At 35.2% G+C, this 13,575-nt stretch overlaps 1 protein-coding gene across 1 annotated transcript in view; it reads right to left on the reverse strand.

Moving 5' to 3' along the window:
* VPS13A (vacuolar protein sorting 13 homolog A) overlaps positions 1-13,575 on the reverse strand; it is a 265,687-nt gene that overhangs the window by 24,505 nt on the left and 227,607 nt on the right. Inside the window, exons 63-65 of the mRNA XM_040449254.1 lie at positions 13,319-13,364; positions 13,090-13,213; positions 3,400-3,514 (exon numbers count right to left, since the gene is read on the reverse strand). Of these exons, the coding sequence (XP_040305188.1) occupies positions 3,400-3,514; positions 13,090-13,213; positions 13,319-13,364 (285 nt within the window). The remainder of the gene's footprint in view (positions 1-3,399; positions 3,515-13,089; positions 13,214-13,318; positions 13,365-13,575) is intronic.

The raw sequence follows: 13,575 nt of genomic DNA on the forward strand, positions 1-13,575 counted from the left end.
ATCTGTAATATTTTATAACAGGGATATAGCATATGGATATTTAGGTTAACAAATAAATATAATGGCTATAAAACCAACTCTGTTCCTTGTTTCACAAAAATATACATATAATGAAATAAAAAGTGAACCAAAGAACATTATTTTTCATTCTAAGACTACACATTATATCACCACCTAACCTTCCATGACAAATCATGAATGTTCCTTATGAGAGTGGTACAACCTATATGATTTTGGAATAGAACAACACATTCATATTGAAGTTACATAAGTTTATTATTATTAAAAGAAATTTGACAAAAATACTTTTCAAATGCTAAATATAAAATATTGACTTGGTGTTCCTATTATTTTTCTTTTACACAATGGAATTATAGCCCAGAAAATTTACAGAGAATATTAGAAATGGCATTTTGCTAATAAGCAGATAATTTAAAAGAAAACTAGTGAACATTAAAGAAATATTTAAGTCTACCTTTAAATCGTAAAGACAAACTCTGCGTTTTATAAAGCCACAAAACATATACAAGCAAATGGTAGAAAATACAATATGCCCCACTTTGGATGTAAAATACATTTTTCTGTGCTTAATAATGCAATTACTTTGCTTTCTGAAAATGTGTAAAAACACATTTTCAAAGGAAAAAGGTATTTTCACTCCTTACAAATGGATATATAGGCATTAGGGTAGCAGTCATACAAAACATGTTAATGAAACAGTCCAAATAAAATGACAAAGAACACATGAATTTAACATTTCAGATCTGACTCATCATCATCATCATCATCACTACTGCTACTGTGAGTCATGATCCACTCCCTGTAGACCTGAATTTTCTGTAAGCATGGTAAAGGAAAAAAGAAGCACAAAGGTTAGTCAGGCATGGCAAAATGCTTGCAAACATGTAAAATTGTGAAATGTTCGAGTTAGAATAATTTTGAATCAGACTTTTCAGATGAGTAGGACAGTAATTATGGATATATTCCATAACTTAAGAGACCTAAGACTAATAAGTTCCACTGGTTGGTACACTCAATGGGTAAAATAATTTGGTAATACCAGTAAGGTATTTCGTGAATATGTTAGAATTGTTATCCTATTTCTCTAGCAGGTAACCTGAATTGACTACCAGGAAGCACTATAATATGGCACTTCTTTCTAGATGCAAAGGCATACAGAGTATATTTTATATTTAATGATATTTTGATCCATATAATTTACTGAACACAGAGTACCTTTTTTGGAGAATTAGAAAAAGAAAAATGAGAAACATTTCAAATATTAAACATTTTCGAAGGGCACCACTGTCAAGTCACTTAGATGAAATCTTGGCAGATGAGATTTTAAATCCTGTTTCTATGTCATCTACTTTTTTTCTATACACTGCCATTCATGGATTTTAAACTGTTTGCTAATAACAGACTTGTGATTAAAAAAGCACCATTACCACCAAACCAACAACCTACTTCTTACACCTGTAAGAGATAATGCTAACCAAAAACATCCTAAGGCCTCTGGTGAATTCCTACAGGTGTTCCAGCTACTACTGTATTTATGCTCTTGCTGAAAAACAAGTAAAATGGCTGACAAGGATTGTGAGGTTTTAGTCCTTTAAATAGCTCTTTTAGCAATTAATACTAAGACTGGCCTACTAAAAATAATATGCACCTTTAAAAACACACAGTCAAGAGTCCTGACCTTTAAATCCCAAAATTTAAAGCTTCAGTTAACAATTAATGAATGTATAAAATACATTTACTTGTCACTAAAATCAAGTTGTCAGCTGTGAGAAATTTTTGGTATCTCATGTCTCTCTCCTTTTGTTATAATCTTTTCCCTGGTAATGAGGATGTATTTCTAAATTCTCCTCACTACTCACACTTCCTTCTTACTAAATTTATTAAAAATTTCTCAAGAAATATTTTTAGTTTTTCAATAGGTGATGACTAGGCACTCCAATAAAATGTTAGTACTATGTTATTAACATAAGTTATTAATGTAAGGAACACATTACTTCCCTAACACGGGAAGGCAGCAACTGAATAGAAGTATATTTTTCAAATATATTAACCGTAGGTGACTTCTGCACCATTTGCATCTTCCAAAGAATGATACACTGTCATTGCAGAGATTGTACGAAATGCCTTTTAGAGCACAACCTCTCACTAGATTGCCAGTTCTACCCCATATGCAATTATTTTGAGGCTTTAAAAACATTTTAAATACAGTATCACTTTATTAAATAATACACATTAACTCAATGGTCATGTTTTACTATATTAGATGGAAACACCTTTTATTCAAAATGATATTCTCTACATGTAGTGGGTAAAATACTGAAGTTTTAAATATTTACCATGGTCATTTTCAACATGAAAATATTTAAAATATCAAGGCTATAAAGGAAGCACCATATCCCTACAGGTTATTATTACTACGAATATTTTCAAGTCTACTTAACATAACACTGGTTTGTTTTCAAACAAGTGATTTACTTTAGTACTCCACATCTAAACCACAGATGAAGTAACTTGAAATCGGTATAACCTATTATGTATGCTACCTACACCATAATCCAAATTTTAAAAAGGACAATTTTCAAAGTAAGAAAAGTATCTAAACTGGTAAAATATTCTACCTTCAAATGGTCTGTTTCAAAAGCTAATTTTCCTTTCTAAAAGATGTTGGCTTTCATGTGAACTGCTTATCAGATTCCACAGGTTTTAAATAGACTACACAAGCATAAGGCAGGAAGAAGGTCATGGCCACTTGAATATTTTCCAAAGAAAAGCCTAAGAAACCCAAGAATTCACAATAGCAGTAGAACTGATTTTTCCCTTATCCTTGCCCAAGTGGACAGGAGAATTGTATTAAAGCTACCAGCGGCTTGATATGCAGAGGGAGTCCCCTACACAGAAATGGTCTAACTGGTTAAGTAAGTACCACCAATTATGAGGGTACAAAAGGCATGATGGTTTGCAACGAATCTAGCAAATCCAGTACAGAACTAAGAATACCCTATACCGAGATCAGATTCACTAAAATCCTATACAAAAAGTTACCAATATGAAAGCTTTTCTTTGTATTCAAAATACTGAAACAGCTGTACGTAGTTTGTAAATTTTAAGACTAAAATCTACTGCTGGCTTTCACTTGCAAAGTCATGCATTAACTGTTTTCATATCAAACTTTTTGATGCCTGTAAAAAAGAAAAAAAAATCTTATAGTAAATAAACGTACATTAAAACCTAAGTAAACATAAAAAACTTCTAAACAGAATTAAGCAAAACATCTAAAGCCCAAATAATCTAATATATATTGGAATCATTATATAGATACTTTTAATAAAGCAAACTTGACTAAATTAATCTTAGTGTGTAAGATACTTCTTCACCCACCTGTAACATTTGGTTGCCAGTCCCATCCCTCAACCTGTAAGGTCTGATAACTCCATCCTCATTAAAGAATCGAGGGGGTCGCAGGCTCTCCACTTCATCAGAACTCTCTGTAGCTCTACAGAGAAGAACATATAGCTTGAGTATAAAAACTACTCAAATACTCTTATGTACAATTTAAAATGCAACTACTGAAAAGAATGTTCTTTTGGATAAGACTCTCACATCACTCCTCTATTTTAAAATTTGTCTTTATGACACCAATAAATGTAAGTTCTCTAGAAAAATATAGACTTGAAGTTTGTTTACAGATTGTCTTGGACTTTCTTTGTACACAATAATCAGAGAATCAGCAAATGATGAGTACTGCTTTTTTCTTTTTTTCTCTGCTTTAAGGCTTTTAACTTCTTTTTCTTTTCATACAATACTGTTTGGTTCCTCCAATACAATGCTAAATACAAGAGGGGACTGTAGGCAACCTTGTCTCATTCTTAGCTTTAAAGGGAAAGCTTCTACTGAGTTTTCCATGAGGAACCAATATTAACAATAATTTTCTTTTTTATTTTTAAAAAAAATTTTTTTTCAACGTTTTTTTAATTTATTTTTGGGACAGAGAGAGACAGAGCATGAATGGGGGAGGGGCAGAGAGAGAGGGAGACACAGAATCGGAAACAGGCTCCAGGCTCTGAGCCATCAGCCCAGAGCCTGACGCCGGGCTCGAACTCACGGACCGTGAGATCGTGACCTGGCTGAAGTCGGACGCTTAACCGACTGCGCCACCCAGGCGCCCCTAATAATTTTCTTTTTTAAAGGCACCTTTTGCCAAGCCAAGGAAGTTCATTTCCACTCTTAGTTAGCATATAGTTCTTGTTATTGTTTTGGAAAATTTTGAATGGGCAATGAATTTTAATTAAGAAATTCCTGTCTGGTCATTGCTGTGACCTTTGGTTAATCTCCTTCAATCTACTATTGCTATAAGTCAAATTACATGTATGTTGTTTAATGTTCAAATACCCTAACATATTCCTACTTGGGCTGATATGCATTGCTTGAAATACATACTTTGCTAAATCTGGTACTGTAATAATTTAACATTTTTGACTGTATGGACCCACATGAGAATGGTCCATTTGTTCACTCATTCAACAAATATTCAGAGATTCAATAAATATTAAGAACTTACTACATAACGTACCCATATATATAAAACACATACCATGGGGTAAATTCATCAGTTAAAAAGCAGATTGGCAGAATGGATAAAAAAAAGTTGATCCAACTAAATGCTGTCCAAAAAAGATTCACTTTAGAATCACAGACACAAATAAGTTGAAAATAAAAAGATGGAAAAAGATACACCATGTAAACAGTAACTAAAAGAGAGGTGGAATAACCATATTAAGATCAGAAAATAATTAAACTTTAAACAAAAAATTCTCAGATACAAAGAACATTTTACAAGAAAAGGATTAATACATCAAGAAGATATAAAAATTTTAAACATATAAGTACTTAACAAGAGAGTTCTCAAATACATGAAGCAAAAACTGGCAGAACTAAAAAGAGGAAAAAATCTACAATTATAGTTATTTTTGTATCCTACTTTCAGTAGTGAGTATTATATAGACAAAAGATCAGCAAGGGAATAGAAGATATGAATAACACTATAATCTAACTAGACCTAACAGGCATCTATGCAGAGAACACTTAATTCAATAATAGCAAACTACATATTCTTCTCAAGCACACACAGAATACGTTCTGGGACAGACTATGTTTTAGGCCATAAAACACATCTCAGTAAATATAAAAGTTATACTAAGACTTGTAAAGTATGTTTTTTTTCTGGCCACACAGAATAAAATTAGAAACCTATGAGAGAAGGAAATTTGAGAAATTCACAAATTTGTGGAAATTAAACAGCAGAAGCCTAAATAATTAAAGGTCCAAGAAAAGTAACAAAGGAAAGTAATTACTTTGAGACAATTGAAAACAAAAACACAACAAACCAAAACTTAGGGGATGTAGTGAAGACACCGCTCAGAAAGTAATTTATACTGTGAGTGCCCAACACTTAAAAAGAAGATCCCAAATCAATCATCTAACTTTACACCTTGAGAAACTAGAAAAAGAAGAGCACACTAAACCCAAAGCTAGCAGAATTTGGAGGGAAATAAGAAAAATTAGGGCAGAAAAAAAATTAGAGGAAAGAAAAACACAATAGAAAAACAATGGAGGGAGTCAATAAACCAAAAATTGGTTCTTTGGTAAAGTCAACAAAAATGACAAACCATCAGACAAAGGAAAAAAGAGAGGGAACTTAAAATGACTGGAAAGAACAGACAATATGATTAAGACTTAAAGAGACTGAATGAGTAGTCAAAAAATTTACCAGAAATAAAGGTCAAATCCAAATGGCCTCACTGGTGAATTTTATCAAATGTTTGAAGAAAAATTAATGTAATTCTTCCACAAACTCATCTCAAAAAATGAAGAGAAGGGAATACTTCCTAATTATTCTAGGAAGACAGTACTACCCTAATAACAAAACCAGGCAAAGACATGACGAAAAAACGACAGGCCAATGTCACTTGTAAATACATACGCAAAAAAACCTCAAAATTTTAGCAAACTAAATCTAGCAGCTCATAAAAAGGATTATACATCATGACCAAATGGGAATTTATCCCAGCTAAGCAATGTTGGTTCAACGTATGAAAATCAATTAATGTAATACACTATATTAATAAAACAAAGGAAAAAGAAACAATGTAAATTTAATTAATATTAGAAAAGCATTTGACAAAACCCAACATCCTTTCATGATAAAGGCACTCAAACTCAAAATAGAAAGGAACTTCTTCAACCTGATAAAGAATATCTACAAAAAAGCCATGGCTCATATCATAGTTAATGGTGAAAGACCAAAAGCTTCTCTCTAAAATCAGGAGTAAGACAGGCATGACTGGTCTTGGTAATTCAACACTGTACTAGAGTTTTAGCCAAGGTAATTAAGCAAGAAGAAGAAACAATGGCATTCAGATTGGAAGGAAAAACTAAAACTACTTTTATTTTTATTAAAAAAAATTTTTTTTGGGGGGGGTGAGGGGTAGAGAGAGAGGGAGATACAGAATCTGAAGCAGGCTCCATGCTCAACTGACTGAGCCACCCAGGCACCCCATACTACTTTTATTTCTACATGGCATGATATTATATATACGAAACCATAAATAATCCAACTACTAGGGGCGCCTGGGTGGCTCAGTGGGTTAAATGTCCGACTTCAGCTCAGACAGTGATCTCATGGTTTGTGAGTTCTAGCCCTGCATAGGGCTCTGTGTTGACAATGCAGAGCCTGCCTGGGATATTCATATTCTCTCTCTCTCTCTCTCTCTCTCTCCACGCCCCCCCCCACTTCCCTGCTCCCACTCTCTCTCTCAAAATAAATAAAAACACTTAAAAAAAAAAAAAAAGAATCCAACTATTAGGGCTAACAAACAAGTTTCATAAGGTTGCAGAATAAAAGCTCAATATACAAAAACTAGTATTTCTATATACTAGCAATACAATCCAAAAATGAAATTAAAACATAATAGCATCAAAAAGAATGTAATACTTATGAATGAATTTACGAAAAGACACAGATATTGAAAACTACAAAACATCATTGAAAAAAAAAATAAAGACTGAAATTAATGGAAAGACATCCATTTTCATAGATTGGGGAGACTTAATATTGTTAAGATGGCAATAATCTCCAAACTGATCTTGATTCAACACAATCACTATTCAAAATTCCAACTATCCTTTTTACAGAAATTAACCATATGCTAACTGAAGTGACTCAGAATATCTAAATAATCTTGAAAAAGAAGAACAAAGTCAGAAGACTCATACTTACTGATTTCAAAGCTTACTTCACAGCTACAGCAATGCAGTGTGTTACTGCATTAAGGATATACATTCAGATCAATGGGACAGAACTGAGAGTCTAGAAATAAACTCAAATTTATAGTCAACTGATATTGGACAAGAGCTTCAAGACCATTCAGTAGGGAAAATGTAGTCCTTTCAAAGAAATGGTGTTGGGACAACTAGATTTGCACATGCAAAAGAATAAATATGGATCCAAACTCTCATCACATACAAAAATTTAAAAAGTTTTTTAAATGTTTTTTAATTTATTTTTGAAGGAGAGAGAGAGACACAGCATGAGCAGGGGAGGAGCAGAGACAGAGAGAGGAAGGCAGGCTCCAGGCTCCGAGCAGTCAGCAAAAAGCCCAATGCGGGGCTCGAACCCACAAACTGTGAGATCATGACCTGAGCTGAAGTCGGACGCTCAGCCGACTGAGCCACCCAGGTGCCCCATCACATATAAAAATTTAAAAATTAAAATGAATCAAAGACCTGAACTTAAGAGGTAAAATTGTAACTCTGCTAGAAGAAAATATAGGTGTAAATCTTCATGACCTTGGACTAAGTAATGCTTTCTTAGGTATGAGAGCAAAAGCACAGCAGCCCAAGAACATACAGATAAATCAGACTTCATCAAAAAGCACCAGCAGAAAAGATAAAAGACAATACATAAATAGGAGAAAATGTGGTCTAGTTTCCAGAATATATAAAGAACTCTTACAGTTCAACAGTAAAAAGATAATCAGCTCAATTAAAAAATGTAAAAGATATTTTACATGAATAGACATTTCTTCAGGAAAGATATACAAATGGCAAATAAGCAAAATGATATGAATGTTCTATATCATTAAGAAATAGCAATCAAGGGGCGCCTGGGTGGCGCAGTCGGTTAAGCGTCCGACTTCAGCCAGGTCACGATCTCGCAGTCTGTGAGTTCGAGCCCCGCGTCGGGCTCTGGGCTGATGGCTCAGAGCCTGGAGCCTGTTTCCGATTCTGTGTCTCCCTCTCTCTCTGCCCCTCGCCCGTTCATGCTCTGTCTCTCTCTGTCCCAAAAATAAATAAACGTTGGAAAAAAAAAATTTAAAATAAAAAAAGAAATAGCAATCAAAACCACAATGAGATATTACTTTACACCCAATAGATTAGCTATTTAAAAAAAGCAAAATGGAAAATAACTAGTGTTAGAGAGGATATGGAGATATTAGAAACTTCTTCACTGTTGATGGGGATATAAAATAGTGCAGCTGCTGGGGAAAACAGTTTGGTAATTAATTCAGTAAGTTAAACACAGAGGTTATCAAACTGACCAAGCAATTCCATTTCTAAAGAAAAACTCAAGAGAACTCAAAGCATATATCCACATGAAAACTTAAAATGTTTTCAGCAGCACTGTTTGCAACAGAGTAAAAACAACCTAAATACCCATCAGCTAAGAAACAGATAACCAAAGGGAGTCTATCCATACAATGGCGTATTTACTCATAAAAAGAAATGAAGGTCTCATTTATGCTACATGGATGAACCTTGAAACATCGTAATTTTAAGTGAAAGAATCCAGGCACACAGAGGCTACATACCGTATGATTCCATTTATATGAAATGTCCAGAAAGTGTAAATTTACTGACAGAAAGTAGAATAGTTGCCATTGGCTGAGAGGAAAGAGACATGATAACTGTTGACAAGTGCAGGGTTTTCTTTGGGGTGATTGAAAATGTTCTGGAAATAGTGCTGATAGTTGTACAACCTTGTGAATGCTAAAAGTTACCAAATGCATACTTTAAGACGGCAATTTCTTATAGTATGTGAATTATATCTCAATTTTAAATAGACTATATTTGGGTATTTAAAGTAGTATGAAAGATTTTGGGGGTCCATGGGAGGGAGGTAGATGGAGTTAGGAAAGGGCAACAGGAAGTATCTGTGTGGTGAACTACTTACTACCCTGACTGGTGGATACATGAACATAACACAGGTGATGAAACTGAATGCGATGAGGGCACACAGAAGCAAGTGAGTCCAAGTCACGGTGGGAAATCTGAATAAAATTGATGGATTGTATCAACATCGATATCCTGGCTGTGATGCTGTACTATGGATATGCAAAATGTTACTACTCTGAAATCTAGGAAAACATGTAGTGGCCTGGATGGTGGTTCTCAAAGAAATCATGCCAGATCCCTGAACTTCTGAATGCCATTTTACAGGGTCAAGTCTATGAGGATGAGGTGAATTTAAGGACTCTGAGATGAGGCGGTAGTCCTGGATTATCTGGGTGGGACACGTGTCATCACAGAAGAGACCCAGAGGGAGAGTAAGCATACAGAGGAGGAGGTGATACAAAGATGAAGGCAGAGGTTGGAATGATGTGGTCACAAGTCAAGAAATGCCTGCGGCCACCCGGAGGAAGAGGGAAGGTGCAAATTCTACCTTCCAGAGGGACTGCAGCCTTGCTGGCACCTTTAGTTCTGACTTCTGGCCTCCACACCTATAAGAGGATGAATGTTTAGCATTTAAGCCACCAAGGTCGTGGTCATTTGTTACAGCAGCCAGAGTAAACACAGTACAGTGTACAAACAAGGGATCTCTCCACGTTATTTCCTACAATTGAATGTGACTCCACAGTTATGTCAATTAAAAAACAAAAACAAAACAAAACTCCCACAGGTCAAGCAATGTTTTATAAGTCATGTGGAAATAGACAAGAGCCACTGCATTCATAGAACTTACGTTCTACCAGGAGAGACAAGCAAGGTAAAATTTAGAGTGTATTTAGTGATGAAAAGAGCTAAAGGGGGCGGGGGAATCAAGGAAGGAAGAGATATATGCTGTATCTGGGGGCAGAATAGGGGATAAAATGAAACTTTAGGGTGGCCATGGCAAGGCCTCACTCACTGGGAAAGTAACTGGTGAATAAAGGAAGCAACCATGTAACAGAAGAAAGAGTATTCTAAGCAAAGGTTAAGGAGGGGGTACCACACCTCCATTGTAAGTTCCACACCAGTTTTTAGAACAAATTTCTAATACTCTTACATGATGCTGAATGGGGAAGTGAGGATTTCCCTTTCCTCTTAAACAACAGTACAGCTGGGATTGTCGGTGTCTTAGCTTTCGGAACACCGCCCTCTCGATTATCCCCCTTATTTAAGGGCCATTCCTTTCCAGACTCCTTTGCTGGGTCCTCCTTATTTTTCCCAACTTCTCAGTGTTGGTATATCTAAAGCCAAGTCCTTGTATCTATTTTTTTTCCTCTTTTCTATTCTCATTCCCTAGGTGATCTCATACAATCGCACAGCTTGAAACACCCATTACAGGCTCACACATTTCAAATTTTTAACTCCAGCTTGCACCTTTCTCTTGAACTTCAGACTCTTATACTCAGCAGCTACTTGATGTCCCCATCTGGATGTCTAAGAGATAGTTTAGACTTAATGTATTCAAACAAAACTTCTAATTCCCCCCTCCCCTACGTGTAATAACATACGGTATTTCCATCATTTCAGAAAAAAACTTTAGAATTATCCACAATGATTCTCTTTAATGGCCGACATCCAATCCTTTATGTAATCCTGTTGTCACTACGTTCAAAATACATGTAGAACATGATTCCTTCGTACGAACTTCTAGCCTATCCAGGCCTCACCACCACCACCTCACATCTGTATTACTGCAAAGGCCTCCTAAGTGTTTCACTGTGTCCCCCTGCAATTTACTGTCGATATATATAGAGATATATATCTATAGCAGCCAGCTCACATCATTTTTCTTGGCCAAAACCATCCAATGATTTCTTATATCAAGAAAAAGCCAAAGTCCTTATAGTGGCTTACCAACCCCATATGATTGGAACCCCTAGGCATTCTCTAATATCATCTTTTCCAACTCTCTCCTTGGATTCACTCTACTCTGAGCACATTGGTCTTGCTACTTCTCAAGCCAAGCATACCGCTGGCATCAGGGCTTCTTACTGGCAGTTCCTACTGCCTGGCACCTTCTCACATGGCTCACTCCCTTACTTCTTCAGTCTTTCCTCAAATTTAATCTTACCAGGGAAACTTCCCTGAATACCTTACTTACATTTAAGATGGCAACTTTCCTCCCTACCACTTGGGATGCTCTTATCTCTTTCACGGTTTTATTTTTTCCTCAAAGAATTTTTCACCATTTAGCATATTGTATATTTATCATATACGTATATAATAAATATTCACTTATTGCTTTCACAGCAGAATTAAGTCATATGAGGACAAGAACTTTGGCAATTATATTCGCTTCTGGTTTCCTGAGTGATTAAAAGTATCTAATTGATACATATCTATAGAAAATATATAGTATATCCTCTTCAAAAATAATATATTAAAATGCTTAATGCCAAATATTCACTTCTCAAATTGTAACTTATTCCTTTGTAAAGTTTATTTATTTGAGAGAGAGAGAGAGACAGAGACAGAGACAGAGAGAGAGAACGAACCCCAAACAGGCTCCTTTCTTTCAGTTGAGAGCCCAGTGGAGGGCTCAATCTCATGAACCGTGAGATCATCACCTGAGTCAAAATCAAGGGTCAGATGCTTAACCAACTGAGCCACGCAGGTGCCTCTGCAACTTATTATTGTTAGTATTTTGGTTCCAATGTTGTTTCTATACAGTTCAATTAGATTTATTCACTCATTTATATTCTTTTATTTGATTCTCATAATCCACTTCTCATTTCTGGTTTTAATATCCTTCTTCTCAAGTATATTTTTAATAGTTCTTAGTCTTATTTTTATTAAAAATGTTTTATTTTGCCCTTAATCCTTAAAGGTAGTGCAGGTCAGTACAGATTACAAAGTTTTAGAAAAATGGAAGGTTATTCTAGCAACTTTGGGCACATACCTGCATAGCTGTTGATTTTGAATTATTTATGTTTCACTGAGTTTGAGCTTCTCTGATGACAACTTAATACATTCTATTTGTGAATCTAAAGTTATAAGGAGAAGAGACCTTTTTTCTCCTATCTTAATACTAAATTATAAAACCAGAAACACCCAATTATGGTAAACAGTAGGAAATACTAACTTAAGAGGAACAGTTAAAAAAACAAGAAAAAGGAGCAGCTCCATATAATGACAGTACTTACCTCAATAAAGCAGGAAGCAAGAAATAGACTAGGGAAATGTCCATATACCTAACTTCCTGTTAGGTCTCATTAGCATGAATTTAATCCATTGTTGTATGCGTTACAAAGCTCTAGAACAGAGATAATAATGCAACTACCAAATTTCAATCTTAAGCTAAATTTAACTTGGAGCAAGAGAGGATGTTTTAAAATTATTTGCACAAATGAAGAAAAATAGAGGAAATGGATGTAATAGTTTCATAACAAAGTAAGACCATAGGGGAGGGGGAACACAAGCTGAGTTTAAACCAGGAATATAAAATGCCAGTCTTTATTTCTTAAAAGGAGAGAGAATATCATATTTGCTAATTTTAGAACCAGCGTGCGTGTGTGGCATTACATTATTAATAATGCACCTCACTCAAGGCAACTGAAGAGCCTGCCTAACCTGCTCAGCCTTTCCTGCCAAGGCTGCTGGGAATGAATGACCAATGACCAATAAAGGAGAACTCCATAAAGTTGAACTGATGCAAAGGCAACAACTTAAAAAGGAATTAGGAAATCATATGTAACTTGCCATACTGTAAGGTTCATAACTAAGTGCCTTGAGGCAAACCGCAGATTTATTTTATTTCTCATGGTTTAAGAGTTTTACTCATATCTTCCACCAAACAGAACCTACCTTTTTATTCCCTGAAATGTACTGCTAGCCATGTCTATGATGCCTCCAGTTGGCCTTGCCACTGCTCCAACTAAACCTTTCCCAACACCTTTGAAGAAACCAGCTGCTCCTTCTTTTTGAGCTCCTAGAAAGAAAAACAACAAAGGTTTAGGCAAGTGAATCATGAGAGAAAACAGAATCAATTTGTGAAAGACCTGGTAATACACATCACCTAAAAGAATATACTTGCCTTTGATTGGTTTTGTAACAATTCCTGTTATGCCACTTACAAAACCCTAGAGGAAAAGCACAATTAAAAATTTTTAATACTTTCAACATGATGCTTTGAAAAACCAAGTCTGGCTTACAAAAAAAAAAAAAAAAAAAAAAGAGAGTTTTGCTCTCTAGATACTGTAAGAATCAACACACTGTCCACGTATTTTAGTTAAACAGAATGCTTTTGGAGGCTATGGACATATTTTATATAGGACACAACCCCCTGCTTCT

The sequence above is a fragment of the Herpailurus yagouaroundi genome, unplaced genomic scaffold (assembly GCF_014898765.1).
Source record: "Herpailurus yagouaroundi ecotype Mexico unplaced genomic scaffold, PumYag 199, whole genome shotgun sequence".
In the NCBI taxonomy this organism is placed as follows: domain Eukaryota; kingdom Metazoa; phylum Chordata; class Mammalia; order Carnivora; family Felidae; genus Herpailurus; species Herpailurus yagouaroundi.